Here is a 22,113-nt window from a genome sequence, read left to right as displayed (position 1 = left end):
TTTCTGTTGTCCTTCCCCCAGGGAGGGGTTATATATAGATCCTTGTGATGGGCTTCCCCTTTCTCCCCCACCTTCCCCGTACCCTCCTGGTATTGCTATTCTCATTATTGGTCCTGAGGGATTTATCTGTCTAAATCCTTACTTTATTAGGATTTTTTTAAATTTAGAAGTAAAATTTTAGTGAAAAATAAAATGGTGAATAACTTACCTCGTTGGCTTTTAAAGTAAATATGTGAGAAACAATTGAAGAATAAGATCATGTGTGTATATGTATGTTTCCCATTTCTGTTTGCAAAATTTTCTGCACTGTGATTTCTTAATAGATGGCTTTCATGAGCCACATTCAATTACATCATTTATAAAGCAATTATTTTGTCTGATTCAATTTCGATGAAGCTTACAAAGGGAAGGCTAATTGGCTCTGGTCCTAGGATGATCAGGATAAAATTTCTGTTTTATAGAACTTTCTCCCAGGATAACATGCAAGATATCCATCCCTTTATTTCTATATTCAAGGGGGGTAAAGATGTTTCTAGCCTTACTCCCCTAAGCAATGTTCCCCAAATCAATGCATAAAATGACAAACTCCATTTTGCATTTAGCAAGAAAGCATCTCTATAAACCTGAATACATGGGGATATAAAGTAAAAAATGAATTATATATGACTGAGCAGTAAAAGAAAATCATATTACATAACCTTAGTGAGTAGGGGTGAACAAATAAATCAGAGAAGCTGGATTATATGAAGAAGAATGCTGTATCAGGATTCAAGGAAGGCTTATTAATAGTCTACGATGTGCAGAGACACAACCTTGCTTGCTAAAACGGAGGAGGACTTGAGCATTTGCTGATGAAGATCAAAGATCGCAACCTGCAGTCTGGATTACAACTCAATGTAAAGAACACCAAAATGCTCACAACTGGACCAAAAGGTAACAATGTGATAAATGGATAAAAATTGAAGTTGTCAAGGACTTTGTCTTGCTTGGATCCACATTCAATGCTCATGGAAGCAGCAGCCAAGATATCAAAAGGCATGTTGCACTGGTGTGTTAGCTGAGTTGACTAGAGAAAGAAATCCAGGACACTCATATGTGTAAGAGAGAATGTTATATCAAAGAGCAATTGTGTCATTAGGAAAACATCCCAGTCCAGATCAAGTCCACAAGTCCTATATTACCCCATGTCGATACTAGTCCATATATTCCTCTTTAGACTCACACAGCCATGCAATGATGCCAAATGCAGGAAGATTACAGGCCAGTAGGTGGAAATTCTTTTGGATCCAGTGGTAGTGGAAGCATTTCAGAGCTGGTGTGGATCTCCATGTGGCTCCTCTAGCTCCAGGGCTCTGGGTCCATCAGCATAGCTCATTAAGATTAGATAAGGATTGAACTTGACTGTTTTAAGAATTGTGTTTAGGATCTGATTCTACTAGGTTTATACTGTTTTCTTCTGCTTATTGTTATTGATACAATGATTGATAGAAATGGTTATTGAAAAGTATGAAAACAGAGTTTGTAAGACTACCACCAGCCTTTAGCCATTAAATTGGAATTTAATTGGGCTTGGAAATGCCTACAAAGAAGATTCTAAAAGGATAAGCCCCACTCAGTGTCTAGAGTGCTCAGGACATTTGAAGGTGAAGAGACTTGCCTAGGGGGCTGTTGACAGAATGAAGAAAAAAGGAATTACTTGTTTTTTTGAATTTCAAACTAGAGGTTTGTGCCCAAAGCTGGAAAAAAATCTGGAGTCCTGAAGAAATTCTTTTCCCTGCAAGCCATTCCTGTTGACAAGCCACATGGAGCTACACTGATGGAGCCAGAGCCCTGGAGCTGGAGGAGCAACATGAAGACCCATGCCAGGGCTGAGATGCTTCCACTGCCACTGAATCCACAAGACTTTCCACCCCCTGGCCTGTGATCTTCCTGCATTCAGTGTCATTGCATATATTACATGAATCTGAAGGGGAAGTTATAGACTGGTATCAGACATATGGGCAAATATCAGATTTATGGACTTGATCTGGGCTGGAATGTTTTCTTAATATACAATTACTCTCTATAAGAACCTCTTTCTTATACACATGTGTGTCTATGAATTTGTTTCTCTAGGTAACCCAGACTAGCACAACTGGGTAAATATACTGCAGGAGACCTTATTAAAGCATGGATGTTACTTGTAGAGCCTGGTGTACCTGACCCAAGCTATGGTGTTTTCAATTGCCTCATAGGAATATGAAAGTTGGACACTGAATATGGCAGACCAAAAAAGAACTGATGTGTTTGAACTGTGGGGTTGACGAAGAACCTGAAAAGTGTCATGGATTCTTAAAAGGACAAACAAGTCTGTCTTGAAAGAAGCGCAGCCAGAGTGCGCCTTAGAATCAGGGATGGCGAGGCTTAGTCTTACATCCTTTGGACGTGATGTCAGGAGAGAGCAGTCCCTGAAGAAAGACATCATGCTGGTAACGTCGAGGGGCAGTGAAAAAGAGGAAGGCCCTCAACAAGATGGATCGACGCAGTGGATGGGTTATAATAATGTACACAAGTACATGTGGCACTCTGGTGAGGTTGGGGCCACACAAATAGGGTATATGAAACTGCAAAACTACAGTCAGTTTTGTCGTCCTGCTATATTTAAAATGAGCCACGTTAGAAGCATAAAACAGAAAATGCCAAACTCGTGCCACTGAGTCAATTCTGACTCACAGGGACCATGATGGCGCAATGCACAGGTTACACCCCGAATTGCTAGCTGCAAGGTCACATTCAGCAGTCGCTGCAAAGGAGAAAGACTAGGCTCCCTGCTCCCACAAAAACTTCCAGTCTCAAAAACTCAAAGGGACCATTTATTCTGTCCCAAAGGGTTGCTATAAATTGGAATCAAACTGATGGCAGTTAAGTAACATCAAACAATGGAGTCATAAACCAATGTTTTGTTTGAAAAAATGAGTGTGGGGACACACTGTATATACTCAAGTATAAGCCAACCCGAATATCAGCCAAAGCACTTAATTTTACCACAAAAACAGCATTAAAAATGTGCTGAAAAACCCGGCTTATATATGAGTATATACGGTAATTGATATGCCTCAGTGTGCCTTTAAAAAATGTATTATATCTTCTTGAGTTTCTTTTATGGTTCTTTATAAAATATACTAAATTAAACTCATCTGTGAAAATTTTAAAATCCTCTGAGCTCATATTGTTAATAAAGTATTTTTAATATCTACACATTCTTTAAGGTGCTCTGGTAGCATAGTTGGCTATGCATTGAGTTGCAAACTGCAAGGGGAACAGTTCAAACCCAGCAGTCTCTTTGAGGGAAAAGGAGGAGACTGACTACATCTGTAAGGTTTACCATTTCAGAAACCCTAAGGGCAATTTTGTATCCTATAGGGTAGCTATGTGTCAGCATTGATTCAATGGCAGTGAGTTTGGTTTTAAGATAACTGCTTTATTTTTTATTGTGTGTCTTATTATAAATTGCTCACATAAAAAAAACACTTTCATCAATTAGTTTTTCATTTTGTAGTTTGTAATAACTGGTGAGGAATTTGGATATAAAATGTCTGTCTGGAATGAAAGAAGGTGGGACAGAGAAAGAAAGGAAAAAATAATATTTTAAAATATATTGTCTCTAAACTACCCTCTGCCACTAAAAGTTCAGGCCCCTGTCCACAATATCAAGTCATACAATTTCTGTTTTTTTACCAACTGTTTCCTGTAAATGCAAATAAGGATCGGCTTCCAACCATGAAAATATATTTAGTCAATTTACACTTTGACTAAAGCTCATATACATCAATGGGTTTAACTTTCAATCTATGTTTACATTTGAAGCCTTTTGTGTCTCATTGTACAATAAAATAATTGCCTTTTGTTAAAAGAAAGGGAAAGGCAATAACTCTGTGGGGGAAAAAGTGACATGACAGACAGAAAAATCTATATCTATGTAATATTGTAAAGCTATCTCCAACTACCATGCTTTAGTTTTTCATCTTTGGAAGTCAGAAAAAGAGATTAAGAAGGCGATTTTATCTAGATTGTCATTTTTTCCCCTTATCTTCTTAACCACCTGACTTGTAGATATGAGGGAATCAGATGATTTTCTGTATCTATGCCTGGATATCTGTATCTCTCCCCTTTATCATCTAATCACACGACCATGGATTCAGTGTCAACTGCTCAAAGTCTTTGTCGGGACTAAAGAGCAGTTGCTCAAGAAGAAACAGAGAAGACAGCTAATGTGATAACCATTTCCAACTGTATTTGATTACAGAAAGAGGACCATAAAAAGAGCATGGGGCAGCATTTGACTTTATCTGACTTCACAAGAAGAAAGTAGAATCAAACGCTACATCAATGCAAAGTTGGTTCCTAAAGACAGAGGTCAGACATGCCTCCACCCTCCCAAAGACTTGCTACTCGATAATCTCAGCTAAGTTTTTTCACAATGCCACACAGAACTCCCAGACAATACTCACAATTATGAGTTTTATTAGGGAAGTTAACAGGTTACAATTCAGTATCATAAATGTATCTTTTCTGTTATGCCCAAAGACAAGCTTCTCTCTGAACCTCAGACCGTTGGCCAAGACACCTGTTGGCCTCTGCCCTGCTCAGGCAATATTACAGCGCTCTTTTAGCACTGCCAATAAATGCCCACAACATCATTCCACGCTACTTTTAGCCTTCACCTGAAAGCACTCAGTTCAAGCTCCATGAGCCAGCAAACTTAGTCCCACCAATTAAGTGCTTGGAAGCACTCACTTTACTTGTTCCATGGACTGGGAAGCCCATCATTCTGTCTCATGCGCCTCTGCTTCCTTTCTGCTTGCATTGCTTTCTATTCCTGGGCGAAGGTGGTTCAATACACAGGGATCTTGAGATTCAAGTGACACGTTCCACTCCTGGCTTTTCTTTCTTGATGGTAGGAAGATCTTCCTTCTGCTGAAATGGCTCATGTATACTCAACAGGATGGAAAATTTGACTAATCCCCACATTAGAGTTCCAAGTTACTACAATCTCAATTATTAACAACTACACACAAGGAAGTCATATAATCCTTTCAGCAACTTCCCCACTTCTCTCACAGAAACCCATCCAAGAAATAGTGTATGTTGGGAGTTACAAAGATCATGGCTAATGCTTGCTTCGGCAGCACATAGCCTAAAAAGATTATGGTTAGAAGAGACATATCAAGTATTTCACTAAACGACACCAACACTAGTTGAATTTAACATAGCATTGTGTGCTCTTCCACATGCCACTAAAAGAAGTCTTGGTGGCACAGTGGGTGAAGTGGTGGGCTGCTTACTGAAAGATTGGTAGAACCCACCAGCTGCTCCAGAGAAACATGAGGCAGTCTTCTTCCATGAAGATTTACAGCCTTAAAAATCTCATGAACCAGTTCTACTCTATCTTATCCGGTCACTGTGAGTCAGAACTGGCTGCATAGTGATTGGTTTGGTTTGTTCACGTGCTACTGAAAGTGATGCAGTAAGAAGAATGAAAAGAATTAAAGGCACAAGGAAATAATTACTCCAGACTCTACAATCCTGAGAGCCTAGCTACCACTGATGACAGCTCTGAACGGGATCACAATAGAAGATCCTACTTACAGTGAGAGAACAATGTGGAACAAAACTCAAATTAATAAAGAAAGACCAGGCTTTCCGGTCTGGTAGAAATTGGTGGAGGACTGAGTCAGTGCCTATACATACTCTTCGAGTCTGGAACTGAACTTACTCCCATGACTCAAGTTCAGCTAAACAAGAGACAGGCCTATAAAGTGAACAATGATATCATGGAGGTACTCACTTCTTCGAACAATCAACCAAATAAGACAAAGGCATATAGCATTTGCTCAGATGGGACAGTGCAAAGGATGGATGGGAAAAGTAAACACAGGGAGGAAGTAGGGAGAGTTATGTTACATTGAGGGGAATGAGATCAATTTCATAAAACAAAACGTGTCTGAGAAGCTAAATGGAAAATTAGTTTGCTTTGTAGAGTTTCACCTGATCACAGTAATCTTTTTTTTTTTAATTCTGAAAGAACACATTGAGGTACGTGGGTGGTTATATGGCATGTGCTCAATTACTAATGAAAGATTGGCAGTTTAAACTAATTCAGCAAAACCACAGAAAAAAGAAACCTAGTAATTTTCTTCCATAAAAATTAGAGTCAAAAAAACATTAAAAAGTGTTTGGTTCCCCCTTACTCCCCCCCAATCTACCCTTACCCTCCTAGTATCGTTGCTCTCCTTATTGGTTCAGGGTTTATCTGCTCTGAATTCCCTGTGTTGTGAGCTCTTATCTATACCTGTGTACATGCTCTGGTCTAGCCAGATTTATATGATAGAACTGGGGTCATGATAGTGCGGGGCGGGGAGGAAGCATTAAAGAACTAGAGGAAGTTTGTGTGTTCCATCGGTGCTACGCAGCACCCTGACTGGCTCTTCTCTTCCTTGTGACCCTTCTGACAGGGGGTGTCCAATTGACTACTGATGGGCTTTGGGTCTCTACTCTGCCCTCGCCCTCATTCTCACTGATGTGCTTTTTGTTTGTTTTTGGGGGGGTCTTTGATGCCTGATACCTGATCCCATCAACACCTCATGATCACACAGGCTAGTGTGAACTGATCACAATAATCGACATATGGCCCCAATTCAGGGGGATGGACAGCAGAAGAGTGGGTGAAATGAGACAGTGGTCAGTGAAAGACATGAAAAAAAATTATAAATTATCAAGGGGACATGGGGGAGGAAGGGGGGAAAATGAGGAGCTGATAGCAGGGGCTCAAGTAGAAAGAAAATGTTTTGAAAAATATGATGACAACAGATGTACAGATGTGATTGACACAATACGTATATGTATAGATGGATTGTGATAAGAGCTGTAAGAGCCCCCCGAAAAAAATTAAATTAAATTAAAAAACCAAGTAAACGTATACTCTGATTTTCCTTTTTAAAATAATTAAGCCAAAAGAGTAATGCGCCGATAAAGCCAATTTTGGGGGTAAGATGATGGGGCAGTGGAGTGGCCAACTAAGAGAGTTCTGAACCTCAGTTGATAGTGCATAAGAGGGCGTTCAGTATGGTCTGTATACGTGAACAATCTTGGCAATGATGACTGATATGCTATGCATGGAGAAAACAAAAAAACAGAAAACCAGAGCAATGCATTGGCTATGTAAAAGCAATACTAACAAAATAAATTATGTAAATTTCTTTACATTTATGCCTAATTACCATGCAAAATAATAATTATATCATTATTTCTGATGGAGTCACTTCATTATATATGAGAATACAACTTCAAATTCTAAATATTTAATTTTCAACAATTATTTACTGCACCCCTTCTACTTGCCAGGCATTAAATTATGTTATGGAAGTAAAAACAGTAAGATAATCTTTGCTCCCCTGGTGCTCAGAATCTTGTTCATGGTAAAAACAAGCACTAGGCAAATGTCTCGCAGAGAAGCTGTCTTTAAATGACACTAAGGACGTAAGAGGAAACTAAGGACGTAGCCACGTTAATTAAGGAAACATCTGAGCCGATTCCTGAGAATTAGTAGAGTGAGCCAAGAGAAAAAGGAGGATGAATTAGGAGAGGCACTCTTATTACAAAAGTAGCAGCAAAGAAAGGCAAAAGCCCCAGAAATGAGATGTTGTACAGAGAGTTTCAAAACTGCTCAGGAGTCCTGGGGCAGTAAGCTAGTGAAGTAAGAAGGAACCACATCAACTTGTGTACCCTACTGAGGTGTTTGGGATCTTGATGGAAATGAGGAGTCACAGCAAGATTTCAAGGAAATAATGTGATCAGATTTACAGGTTGGCCACTTTGGCTTCACAGTAGAGTTCACCAATGGAGACTCCAGGATGGCTGGGAGGGTAATGCAACTGTTCAGGTGACAGATGCTGGTGGTTTAGATAGGTTACTAAGGATAGAGAGCACTGGATAGAACTGAGAGATCCTTTAGGGCAGCAAATTATATAATGTGGATCTTTTAGCCATAGTCTCTCTGACTCCCACCAAATGGCCTTTTCCTGATGAATCTGGGTAGGGAAACGTACAGGAAGATACTGACAGTTTTCAGATGTGAGTGGCTGTTAACAGGATTCACTGTGATTGCCTTACTGTTATATATCAAATGAGCTTTCTAAGAAGCAGGATGGGGATTTCTCTAACAGCAAGATCCAGGAGGGGGGCTCATCTTCTCTACCAGTGGTTCTCAACCTGTGGGTCACGACCCCTTTAGGGGTTGAAAGACCCTTTCACAGGGGTTGTCCGATTCATAACGGTAGCAAAATTGCAGTTATGAAGTAGCAACAAAAATAATTTTATTGTCAGAGGATCACGACAACACGAGCGACTGTATTAAAGGGTCGAGGCGTTAGGAAGCTGTAACACCAGAGGAGTGTCCGAGGAACAGCAGTAGCATCTGAACAAGGAACCATAACATGAAAAAGACCAGTGGATTTCCAAGCCCACAAAGCAAGTAGAGCTGAATGCTGGGGGCAGGAGGCTAACTTTGTGGAATGGTGTGTCTCTGGGTCCTTAATTCGGGGCACTGATTTAGCTGTTCCATGGAGTTAGAGCTGAGTGTCTTATAGCAGAAGGGCATGCCCTTTGGGTATTTATTAGCCATCCTGAAATAATTTTGTAAGAAGGCCTAGCCAAACAATTCTATCCTGAGCATTTCCACCTGAATTATAACCTGTTATATTTCATAATAAACCTCAAAATCATGAGCACTGTCTCTGAGTTCTGTGTGGTCATTGCAATGAATTATAAAACCTAGATGAAAAATAGAGAATGCTGTAGGAGACAGAGCAAGAAAATAGACAGTCTTGTGTGGGGGAGGGCATTTTACACAAGCAGCTGGCATAGTGATTGATTGGATATAGGAGATTGAGGGGAATTTGGGGGTGGATATCTGAATTAGGCAACTGAAAGGTGATAATGCACTTACTGAATCAAAGGAGAGGAACAGATGCAGGTTAGTGGGATTTCCGGTTTGAAATTCTCCATTGTTGATATTTTGAGGAGAGATAGGAAGATGCTAGAGATTATAAATTCCATTTCTGACGAATTTAACTTGTGTCTGAATGGGTTCTAAAGGGAGGTCTCTGTGAGACAATGAGATGTGTAAGTCAGAGGCTAATGAGAAGGCTTTCAGCTTGGACACATACTTGAGAGCATGTCCGTTGACACCATGAGATAAGTAAGCAGAGAAGAGGGCCATCATCAGAAATCTAAGAATTCTCAGAATTTATGGGGTAAGTTGATTAAAAGTAAGTTAAGAAAAATAATAGGATGCAATTGAAGAAGTAGGAAGAAAACCAGGAAAGTCCATTACCACCAAAGTACCACCAAAGTTAAGCTAAGAGAGTACTTTGAGAGAGAGCAAGCAGTTTACCGATCTGTTTTGCTGATAGGTCATACACTAGGATAGTTTTTTGGTGGGGACAATGTACATATAAAAAATTTGCTCAATTTCACTCCTTAGATTTAATCATGAAAATGCCACCAAGTATACTCAATGAAGCCTATCAAAGAACAGTTTTAAAGATTAAACAAAACAAAAAAGGCTCAGTTAAATGTAATATGATACATTGACACTATTAAACATTTCTTAGATGATAAAGAGAACAAAGTATATCTACATCGAAAAGACTAAGAAATGTTAAAGACAAAAATAGCACATAACAATATAGATGCTAGAGTAAAAAATATTCAGTGTATTTTGGTATTTCTATATCAATTTAAGAAAATGTCTAGAAAAAAGCTTGGAAGATTACACATCAAATGGATTATAACCCTGTGAAGAAAATTGATATTCAGGTACATGGCTAAGGCAGCCTTTACTTCGTGTATATTATTTTGATTTGTTTTTACCAGAAAAAAAGGTTTCCATGTATTACTTGTAGAACTAAATCTATGGTTTTAAAATGTTCTGGAGAGATCAAGTAAAATGATAATATTCTCAGTGGTTACGCTTTGGGCTGCTAAACACAGGTCAGTAGTTTCAAACCACCAACCACTTCGTGGGAGAAAGATAAGACTTCCTACTCCCATAAAGAATTACGGTCTCAGAAACCCGTAAGGGCAGTTCTAAGTTGTCCCACAGAGTCACTGAGTCAGAATTTACTTGATGGCAGTGAGTCTGGTTTGGGGAGGCTTATCCACAGTTAGCAACTAATGGGTCTTGACTGGAATAATGTTAGGAGACTGGGGGAAACAGAAGAAAGGTAACATGAGTTAATGCAATAGGAGAAAAAATAACTGATGAAATATAAAATAAAGAAGGCATGGTAGTGAGCAATAATTTTTTTAATGTGAAAATGATCTGTCATCAGAGAAAGAAGAAAAATTATACTGTCAGGAAGTCTAGTTGCTTATCACAGCCTGAGAGACAGAGAGAGCAAGAGGTGTTACAAAGCATCAAAACATTTGGAACTATTCAAATTGTATGGGATAAGATAAAAATATAAAGCAAAGAGCATCAAAACATCTGGAACTATTCAAATTGTATGGGATAAGATATAAAATGGATGGACCTAGATTAGCAGGAATCATTCACAAAGAAGCAGAAGAAAAATTTTCAGCGACAAAAAAACAATCTAGAGCAGGCTCTATGCAACATCCAAGTTAGTAATCCAAGCAGTAGAAGAGAAGACCAACACAGAATTATGAAAATGTCATAGAATTATAGTATAAGAAGGGCTGCCGTTGACAGCAAAACTGTAAAGCAGCATACAAACAAATGAGAAAAGCCAGATGAGACATATTTAGAAGAACTATCTGGTAGATACTACAAGAATCAACATAATGGCCTAATACATAATCTGATATTGGAATAAAACTAGGTATTAGTGTTCATTTTAATATTTTGGTAATGGCACATATTCATTCTTAGATATCGATCAGAAGTTGGAAATAAAGTATGTGACCAAAAGTGCCCACAAATTCACTCAGTCCCATTGCACGTATTAGAGGTAATGAGTAATATGAGATTATTTTTCTATGTTTCAAATATTCTAGAAAATTTTTATAGTATTACTTTGTAGCAAAATAAAAGGAAACATATTTTGGAATTAGGGCAAGGATGTTCCAAATATCTCTGTTCTGAAGGAAAACCAAGTATCTCTTGGTGGCCAGGCTTTCCTGGAAAAGTCTTAGAAAGAGGTAAGTACTCCACCAGCCTGTGCGATCACGAGGTGTCGAAGGGATCATCAGAACAAAAAATCTTACCATAGTGAATGATGGGGGGAGTGCAGAGTGGAGACCCAAAGCCCATTTGTAGACAACTGGAGATCCCCTTGCAGAGGGGTCTCGGGGAGGAGACGAGCCAGACAGGGTGTGATGTAGCAACAATGAAAAATACAACTTTCCTCTAGTTCCTAAATGCTTCCTTCATCACCCTCACCCCCAACCCCCCACTATCATGATCCGAGTTCTGCCTTGCAAGCCTGGGTAGACCAGAGGATATACACTGGTACAGATAGGAACTGGAAACACAGGGAATCCAGGGCGGATGATCCCTTCAGGACCAGTGTGTGTCAGGTCCAGTGGTGTGAGTGGCGATACTGGGAGGGTAGAGGGAGATTAGGTTGGAAAGAGGGAACCGATTACAAGGATCTATATGTGACCTACACCCTGGGGGACGGACAACAGAAAAGTGGGTGAAGGGAGATGTCGGACAGGCCAAGATATGACAAAAGAATAATTTATAAATTATCAAGGGCTCATAAGGAAGGGCAGAGCGGGGAGGGAGGGGAAAAATGAGGACCTGAGAGCAAATGTTTTGAGATTGATGAGGGCAATGAATGTACAAATGTGCTTCACACAATTGATGTATGTATGGATTGTGATAAGAGTCGTATGAGCCCCTAATAAAATGATTTTTTTTAAAAGAGAGAAAAAAAAAGAAAGAGGTAAGTGCTCATAACTGGTTACAACTTCTAGGAAGCTGACTCATTGAGAACAATGTGCTGGTACCAAAAAACTGCATCGTGTTCCCAAGCTATTCTCATAGCAGTGCTGCTCAAAGTCCGGTACAAGAAAGCCCAGAGTAATGAAACCTGGTCTGAGGACAATCTTTGTGAGCAAACAAGCCACTGTAAAAAAATCTGTGCCTTCAAAGAAACAACACCCACTGAATATGCTGAAAGCCTTTTAAAGGGTGACTGTTATGGTATATTAAATCTCATAAAGCTCATTTCATTAAAAAAAAGACAATGTACAGCAATACTACATTTCATGGAGAATGGCAGGGAAGCACATTTTAATATAAGCTAAAAAGAAAGAGGATATGGGTCCTTCAGTACAGCCTTTGTAGGACCAATCCCTGACACTCGAGCAGAAATCACTAATTTGGAGATTCTGATGGGTACCAAGCTACATGTTGGGCTGCTAACTACAAGGTCTGTAGTTCGAAACCTCCAGCTACTCCAAGGAGAAAGATGAGGCTTTCTACTCCCATAAAAATGTACAGTCACTGAAACCCACAGGGGTAGTTCTAATCTAGCCTATAGGGTCCCCAAGAATCTCTATCAACTCAAAGGGAGTGATTTCCATACAATGTTCAGTCACACCTATTTAAATCAGCAGCTAGTCCATTCCGACTCCTGGCAACCCCATGTGTGTAGACACAGCAGATGCATAGGGTTTTCCAAGGCTGTGAACTTTCAGAAGCCCATCACCAGGCTTTACCTTCTGCGGTGTCTCTGGGTGAAGCTTGCACCACACAGGGATGAAAATACGTTTGTATTAATAGTGCTTACCTTAAGAGTTCTATCTGTAGAGTCGGCAACTTCCTCCTCTGGCTTATCCTACAGGCTGCCTTCTGAGAGTCAGAAGAGAACAACCAACTGCGATCATTTGAGCATGGGGCATCAACTAACACCTGAAGAAAAGAGGGCAAATAATGCCAGTATGCACTGAAACGCTATCTTCAGGCCAGATGTATGTAAGGAAACAAAGTAAAACATGGGAAAACATGCGCATATAAGTAAAATTATTTTTAAAATAAAAAAGACGCCTACATTCTTTAGGCCATTTGTGTGTGTGTATAATTAATTATATATATATATATATATATATATATCCTCACTCCCCCTCCCCCCAAAATGTCCTGTGTAGTTGCACTATTTACTTTATATTTTTTTATGCAGGGGAAGGGATTCTATTATCATGTCTACTAATGTTATGTGATAATCTTACCTCCTACATCAACATTTTTAACAAAATTACTCCTTTAAGCAGACACTACTGAACTTCTGAATTCTTAGCATTTATTTTTAAGAATTAATATTTTAATTTTGATTTCCTGAAATGCTTCAATTGTCAAAATGTGATATAAAGTATGGCTGAATTAAAGCAATGCAGTGTACATGTTTGTGTTCTGACCCAGATTATATCTAATCTCTTCCCAAGTATCTTTGAAGTACCTGGAAATATAAAACATCCTATAATCTTCAAGTGCCTGGGTGCCCTTTCCTTTGAACCATGCTGATCATCAAATAAAACTACTTCCATGTTCATTATCCAACTTTCCCAGCGTAGTGGAAAACTGCATGGGCTGTGTCTGGGAGCTGATGGAAAGCAACAACAAAGCAGTGTAACAACTGTAGTATCATTTGGAGTCATCAGTTTATCACAACGGAATAAAAGTACCTTGTCAAATGTTTCAGGCTGGGCATCTCCCATCTCTCTGCCATCCAATTCTGACACTTTAATTACGTTCACCAAAGGCTGCGGGATGAAAGATTCCAGCGTCTGCCTGAGCCACCTTGACCGCAGACGATCAGATTCATTACAGTGAAGATAACCTAAATAGGAAGGATTAAAAAAATGTAATGAATGCACTGTAACTGTTCAATTTCCAATTTTTCACCAAATACATTTTAGAAAGAAGCCAACTTATTATAATTGTGCAGAAATAGGATTCAGATGTAAACATTATCTTATACTTTAAAAACAGAAGTGATTATACAGACAGACAGACAGACACACATATTAAACATTTGCAGCAGTCATGCATACGCAGCCTCTCAAACAAGTTTAATTTGGGGGGGGGGGTATGTGAAAATCTATAGACAGTAACAGATTCTTAAATTTGAGCCTTGTCATCAGGTAAACACTAGACTGCTAACTTCAAGTCGTGGGTTCAAACCAGCCACTCTGTGTGAGAAAGTTGAAGTTGTCTGCTCCTGCCAATATGTACAGGTTTAGAAACCCTATTTGGGGTCATTATAAATTGGAGCTGACTTGATGGTAGTGGGTTTGGTTTGGGGGATTCAACATCTCAGAAACGTCTTAAAATCCTAGCTGCTAAGAGTTATTCTTATTGTGTGCCATCAAGTGAATTCTGAATTATAGTGACCTTGTGTGACAGACCAGAACTGGTACATAGGGTTTCCTATGCTGTGATGTTTACAGGAACAAATAAACAGGTCATTCTCTCTTAGCTGGGTGGATTCAAATCACCAGTCAAAAGCTTACCTCATGCTCTAGCAGGGCTCTCAGCTACTAAGTGTTGTTGATACAGGCTGTGGTAGATGATTTTATGTTAACTTGAATTTTTATGAAAGTGTAGGGTAGAGTCCAATCTGTCACAGCCTGATGAAGCCCCTTGGGGGTGTGGACTTCTTATAAGAAGAAACTGGGGGAAAAGGGGAGCAAGAATCGGGGGGTAGGGGTCAAGGGGAGTGCCCTTGCAAAAATGATCTTTGCTAGGATAGGTCAGTGGCCCAGCCCCAAGGTTTCTGAGGACCAACTGGCTGTTGAGGGAATATTACCTCCCCAGGAAGCCAACCACCTTTGGGGGTGTGGGGACATTGTGTCCAGAAGGCCCAGCTGCAGCCCAGTCCATCTCATTCTGTGAGGTTTTCTTGTATTTTTTTAAAAGTTAATCCTAGCATCCGTCTTCAGTTGTCTTTTGACGGAGGTTAATTTATTTTGCAGGGCAGAGACAGTAGCCCCCGGTGTCAGGATTCTTGCCTTTAGTTAACTCTTAGTTTGTCAATAATTTTTTTTTAATTGGGAAAAAAAGAAGAAACTAGGAACCTCCCTGTCTCTCTTTCTGCCCCTTTGCCTTCCTGCCTGCTGGAATTCTGCCTGCTTCCAGGGGTGGCCCCATATATTGCCAACCCTGAGAGCTGCCGCCACCCTAGCACAGCCCCATCAACCTTGGATTCACATGATGGCACCTATCAGCCTGTAATCTTCCTATTTCCTGCTTCACTTTTCTGCGACACCTGCCTGTAGCAATGTGAATCTGAAGAGAAACTTAAGGACTGGGCTGGGATGTCTTCTTGATATATCATTACTTCTTCATAGAATGCTCTTTTTTATACATATATTTCACTGAATTTGTTACATTAGACAACCTGGCCTAACACAGGTGCCAGCAAGTCAGTTCTGACTCAGAGTGTCCCTATGCACAACAGAAGGAAATAAGCAGCAGTCTTGACCCATCCAGCAAATGTTGCCATGTTTGAGCTCACTACTGTCGCCACTGTGTCAATCCATCTTGTTGAGGATCTTGTTTTTCACGGCCCCTCCACTTTACTAAGCAAGGGTAAATGATATAGCCTATTATACTCAGTATGTCTAAGCCTATTGCTACAAAATTTTTAAAAAATCAAAACGTGAAGCTATTGGTTCCCAACATAGGCACCTACAGGTGGAAGGCACCTCAATCTGATGGTGACAAAGCATGGATTTTTAAGCCCAGGAACTCTTAAGAATCGCTGGCTTCTAGAAGCTGACATAGACAAAGAAGAGCTACATGCTAGTGTTTGTATGTTTTAGTTTGATTTCTTGTCTCCTGAACTGTGAGAAAGGAAATTTATTTTCTTTATGGCCAATCATTTTCAGCACTGATGTTTACATCAGCCCTAGCAAACTAAGACATCTAACGACAAAGCGGGTGTTAAGATGAAATGTGATGATACAGTTAGCATGCCGTGGCTCTGTGCTGTTGAGGTTCCTTCTCATAGAGCCTAAGTGAGGCCGGAGTGAAATAGTGCCATAGATTTCCCAGACAGGACACAGCTGAGAAGACACTGCCCTGACCCACAGGGGCCTTTCCTCCAGATCTAGTACTCTGAATCCAAACCTCTAGCCACCTAAGCGGGGAGAAAATAACTCTGTTTGTTAAGCCCTCCACTTGGGGGTTTTGTTATAGCAGCACTAAAATAACTAAGATATTAATCAGCATTACCATTCTGATAACTAGTATACCACATATCTTTAGTTATATACCCACAGGTAATGTTTTAAATCAATATAATCACATATTTTGCTATTTGTTTTCTCTCCATTATTCTTTACCTACCCCCTCCACAAACTGCACAATCAATGCAAACCTATATTATTAAGCTATATTATTATTAAAGATGTGTGTAAGCATGTGTGTGTGTATATACATACACACATCTTAAGCATCTATTTACTCAGGATTATATTTTATATATTTCTATATTCCTTACTTTCCATATATTGTCAATTCTTGGAAAACATAACACAAAACGAATTAGTAGATATATGACTGTTTAAAAGCTTCTAAATAGTACATGAGACATTTCTCTTCAATGGAAGTCCCTGCAGTAGTCCAAGCAGGTGGTAGCTCAAGTGCATGCACATAAGACTCTCATTAAAAGAGACAGAAAACATCTTGGTTTAGAAGTTTTATGTTCCGCAAAGCCAGAACTCCTCATAATCACTCCATAAGCATATCTTCCAGGGTTTTTGTGTTAGGCTGGGTTCTCTCCAGAAGTGAAGCAATTTTTGTATAGCTGGAAGGAAGGGAGGAAGAGAAGGTGGAGGGTGGGAGGGAGGGAGGGACAGAAAGAAGTGAGAAAGGAAAGAGGGAGAAATGTATATTAAGGAAATAGATTACACAGTTGTAGAAATGGGCAGGTCTGGTCTGGCTTAAATTCCTGGTCAGATCTTAAACAGGAGGCTTTTCCTGACTCCGTAGCTGCTGGGGACAATGAACCAGAAAGCACAAAAATGAAGAAGACAGACCACAGCTGGTATATTCAGAGGCTTCTGAGACCAATATCAACATATCAGATGTTAAGATCTGATGGCTCCCCAGGGTCAGCAGGTGTATTAGCCTAGGTACTTTAGAGAAACAAATCCACAGCAACTCATGTATAAGAGAGTTTTATGTAAAGAAAGTGTGCATCATGAAAACATCCCAACCCAATGCTGCCCAAGCCCACAAGTCCAACATTAGCCCATTAACCCAATACCAGTCCACAAAGCCCTCCACCTCACAAAACAGAGGCAATGATGCCAACTGCAGGAGGAAAGCTGAGTCAGTGAACGAATAAGCATCTCAGCACTAGCAGGGGTCTCCATATGGCTGCTCCAGCACCCAGGGCTGCATCGGGATAGGTCCATGTGGCTTCTCCTTGGGGATGTCTTGTAGGAAGTCAATCTTGCAAGCTGAAGCAGGAAGCTGCTAAGGCAGCTGCACCCTGGTGCGACCATCACAAAGCAAGAGACCCAAGAACTAGAAAGGCGAGGCTCACCACTCATTTATCCCTCCGCCTTTCAATTAGCCCCACATGTGTTTATCAGGGAGGTTGGCACAACTAACTAACTCAGCAGGCAATATGCTGGGCCAAAAGCACAAGTCCCAAGAGCCAAGGTTAATGACCATGTTGGATAGAGACCCACAAAAAGTGTAGAAGCTCTTCGCAACATTTACTTATTTGGAGTAAGCTACACCCTAAAAAGAAACTTTCTTTTTATTATATTCTTCCCAAATCTTCTTAAAACTATGTGTCTGCTTACAATAGAACCCATCATGGAGTAATATTACATTAGATTAGGATCTAACCGTTAGGGCATATCATTGGCTGTGCACCAACTGCCTACCTATTGAGAATTCTGATCCACCAAGTTGTCACAAAACCTAACTATGAGTCCGCTCAAGGAATACGCCCTTTCTGACAAGAATCACTGCATTCAGGGAGCCTAAAGTGGCATACTCATGCAGTCTCTACAGTTTATGCTTTATTATAAGCAATAGATCCCTGGTAGTACAATGGGTTAAGGAGAAAGGTACCAACCCAAGTTCGGTGGTCCAAACTCACTAGCCACTCAATTGAGAAGCAACAGCCTATCTGCTCCTGTAAAGGTGTATAGTTGTGGAAACACTAAGAAGTAATCCTACGCTATATCATATGTTCACTAAAGTCTGAATCAACTCTATGGCAGTAGTCTGTCAAAAGCAATACTGCCTAAAATATGTTAATAATCTACGTTATCAGAGAAACAGAGCTAGAGAATTAATGGAAGATCAAATTCTAATACAGAAGTGGATAAAGTTTTGTTTTACCTTCACACAAATGAATATATAATATAAATGAATGTATATATTCTTTACATATATATATTTTTTACATGTGAATGTATATGTTATTTTTTCTGATGGTCATTCTACTGTTAAAAAACTTTTAATGAGTTTCCATCATCTATTGAATAAATGTAGGCTACAAAGCCAAGTACAAATTAGTCAGACTTCAATACAATCTTTTAATCTCTCACTCAGGTGATACGTCAGAGTGTAACTGTGCTTTGTGGGAAACTGAGGACCAGGAAGGAAGTACACATGGCCCACTCCCAGCGCCCAAGACCACAGGGCTTGGCAAGTCACCCTAGTGTGACGTTGCCTCCACAGTCTGAAATATGGGAAAAGCACCTCAATACACAATACTCCAAGAAGGACATTTCTCCACAGCTCCACAGCATATCCGCACCGCCTCCCCCAACCCACACACACACAATTAATGCTTAAATTAAGCTGTCCCCTACAGATGCCTGGCTCCTCACACAGGCAGTTAAAGTATGCAAATCTCTAAGAGTATTTGCTCCCCTCCTTATCTTAGGGAGCATTTGCTCCTTTTGTCTCTGGTAGGCTTTGTACTCCTATTGAAGGCTTGGAATAACAAGATTAGTACATTGTCCATTTGTTTGATATGTATAAATAACAAGAGACTTGCATGCCTCAAGAGCTATAAAAAGTCACTGTTGACTACACTCTGGCTCTTCTCCCTCTTCTGGATTCTCCTGAGAATGGAGTTGAGTCCCCTGTGCCCCCGTTTCTGTCTTCGCCGTCTTCTTTAGTTGGGCACTTCCCTCTGAAGGGCAGATTGTGGGGCTGCACCCCACCATGCTTCAGAGGGGTTTCAATTGCTGACTGTTCAGAACTAGATCACAGACTTATCTCCCAAGGTGTCTTTGTAGACCTGAAATGCCATTTAGTCAGAAGCCAAGGGCTTAACCCTTTGCACCACCAGAGACCTCACAGGAAGACACTGATTTTATTTAGATAGCATTTTCAGCTTAAGTGGTTTGGGGAGAACCGCTAAAAGAGCTTATAGATAAGTGCAATCGCCTTGCAGTCCAACAATCTGGTCTTTTCTCTTGGTCCCTGACAACCAAGCCATACCTGTTTATGTATCCGCTTTGTCTTCAGCGATCCTGTTGGGAAGGTGAGCATCATGAAATTCCAGTTTCACAGAACAAAGTGTTCTTGCATTGAGGGAGTATTTGAGTAGAGGCCCAATGTCCATCTGCTATCTTAATACTAAACCTATAAATATATGCACATAGATCTATTTCCCCATCATCATATATATATTTATATATATACATGCCTGTATTTAGGCCTCTATAAATGCCCTTTGCCTTCTAGTTCTTTCCTCTATTTCCTTTTACTTTCCTCTTATCCCACTAACATGCTCAGCCTTCATTTGGGTTTCAGTAAATTCCTCTCGGTTACATTGCCCTTGATCAAGCCCTACAAGGCCTCCTACACCCTCCTCGGCATTGATTTTGGATTACTTGTTGTTCCCTTGTCCCTGGGTTTGTTAACCCCCACTTCCTTTCCCCCTACGTCCCCCTCTTCCATGTCCCCCTGGAACCATCGTTCCTGTTGTTTTCTCCTCCAGATTGTTTATCCTGCCTATCTTATCTAGATAGACCTGCAGAGTTATTAATATGTACAAAGAAACAAAATAGAGCAAAACAAAGCAACAAAAGAAAGGAAAACAACAACAAACAGACAAACAAAAAACTAACAACAACAATAAAAAGAAAGAAAGAAAAGAAAAGCCTGTAGATAGTTCAAGGTCTGTTTGCTGACATTTAGGAGTGTTTGATGGGGTGCCACACCCTGGCCCCAGAGTCTACTTTTGGTCAACTTAGATTTTAGGTTCCCACTATCAATTTAGTATTTCGGCTGTGAGAACTAAGAGAATATAAAGTATTTAAAAATATTTTATAGTTCTTAATGATATTTCCTCTAGTTTATGTTGTTTCCAGTAGTACTGGTCTGGACACCTAGTCTGTCATAACATAAGAAAAAGAAGTCTCAGTCATTCCTGTCCCTCCCAAAGCTTTACACTGATCCTCGCATGGCTGGCATACAGAGTGTTCTCCCTATATGCGACCTGAAACATAGAATTATCATATTGATTTGAATTTACTTGAAACAACGCATTATAATAAAGAATATTTAAATATTTAAAGGAAAATCGGGGCAAAAGGAAAATCGGGGCAGCTTTGCATGAAATCATAGCTTTAATCAAGATTCTCAATTCTGGATTAAATTCAGCAATTTAAAATAGCTGAAAGGTAGCTAGCTTTATGCTATATTGTTGTTTTGCTGAGATTTGACTTTTATTTGAAATAGTGTTAGTTTGGTTAAAATTTTAAACATACACGATGGAGAGTGCATCATCCAAATTTCATAAGCACTTTCTCACTTGTGTGCATGTGTTTATGTGTGCATGCACACACAGACATAATTAAAGCTTAAATTGTAAAAAGTAAACCAATTCTTGGTAATTTTTTTTTCATTTAAGCAGAAAAAAAATAAATTTAACAAATCCCTGCAAAGTTCAGCCTTTGGTCCAGGAAAATGATTGAAAACTGTTAGTAAACATTAATCAATTATTGTATTATACCTTAATTCAATTTTTTTAAAAAATTCCAACTCTGCCAATTAACCTTTAAAACCAAAAGCCATCATTACTATTTGTTTAAGTCATGTCAATGTAAAAAATGGAATGGTAATTATGTTTTATGTCCTAAAAATTATGTGAAGACTAAGAGTAAAGTTTTTAACCTCTCTAGAAGCAATGTTACAAATCCACACGCAAAAAAGTAATAACAAATTCATTATAACAGAATTAAAACTAATTTAAACTATAGTTGAGAGCACAAATACAATAAGGTTCATTAAGCATCACTTATGGACTAGACAAAGTGCTAGTTGCTGCACTAGCCAAGATAAATAGGAGCTTAGCCCTAGCACCAAGAAACTATCTAACAGAAAAATCAGCAGTTTAGTAATACTGAGAGAACACAGAAAAGAGAGGGCAGCATACTTCAGTGACAATCTGATTTCCTATCCCAGCTCTGCCACTTACCTTGGACAACCTCATTAACTATCCTTTACCTCAATGTCATCTCAGAAACAGGGCAGTAATATGCAACTCATGGGGCTGTAAGGGTTAAATGGGATAATGTATGCCAATAACTCATCAAGTGATGTTCCTCAGAGTCTAGGGCTTCAGAAAGACTTTATACAGAGCCACAGCATATGATCGTGGAAGCAAAGGCTACTAAAATATATTTTACAAACATAGATTTATAAAATGTGATTAATATTCTCACTGCCATCAAATCAATTCCAACTCATAGTGACCATAAAGGACAAAGTAGAACTGCCCTGATGGTTTCTGAGACTGACACTCTTCCTGGGAGTAGAGAGCCACCAAGGCTGCTGGGATTAATACAGACCTGGGCATTGTATTAGAGCTTAAGTTTTGAGGCTATGGTCTGCAGTAGAAACCCTAAATTCATTTTGAGATTCCATATAGATTCTAACCTTTGACCAGCAATATGCAAAAAGCTTTGGCATCCTCAGGCTAGCCCAGAGAGGAGCAACCTTGCCCTTAAGAATTTGCCTACACTTGAAGGTAATCAAGCGGCCATCAAGCTCAGAAGCAACAAAGCCCACATGGAAGAAGCACACCAGCCTATGCAACCACGAGGTGTCGAAGGGATCAG

General features: G+C 39.7%; 1 protein-coding gene across 1 annotated transcript in view; it reads right to left on the bottom strand.

The window, feature by feature from the left end:
- The window catches only part of NSUN3 (NOP2/Sun RNA methyltransferase 3), an 87,313-nt gene that overhangs the window by 37,138 nt on the left and 28,062 nt on the right, over positions 1–22,113 (bottom strand). Inside the window, exons 4-5 of the mRNA XM_045286261.1 lie at positions 13,693–13,847; positions 12,801–12,922 (exon numbers count right to left, since the gene is read on the bottom strand). Of these exons, the coding sequence (XP_045142196.1) occupies positions 12,801–12,922; positions 13,693–13,847 (277 nt within the window). The remainder of the gene's footprint in view (positions 1–12,800; positions 12,923–13,692; positions 13,848–22,113) is intronic.

This window comes from Echinops telfairi, unplaced genomic scaffold (genome assembly GCF_000313985.2).
Source record: "Echinops telfairi isolate 266 unplaced genomic scaffold, ASM31398v2 ScPeMD7_6;HRSCAF=24_1, whole genome shotgun sequence".
In the NCBI taxonomy this organism is placed as follows: Eukaryota; Metazoa; Chordata; class Mammalia; order Afrosoricida; family Tenrecidae; genus Echinops; species Echinops telfairi.
The sequence above is the reverse complement of the archived record's forward strand: the minus strand, read 5'-3'. Positions and strand labels throughout refer to the sequence as shown.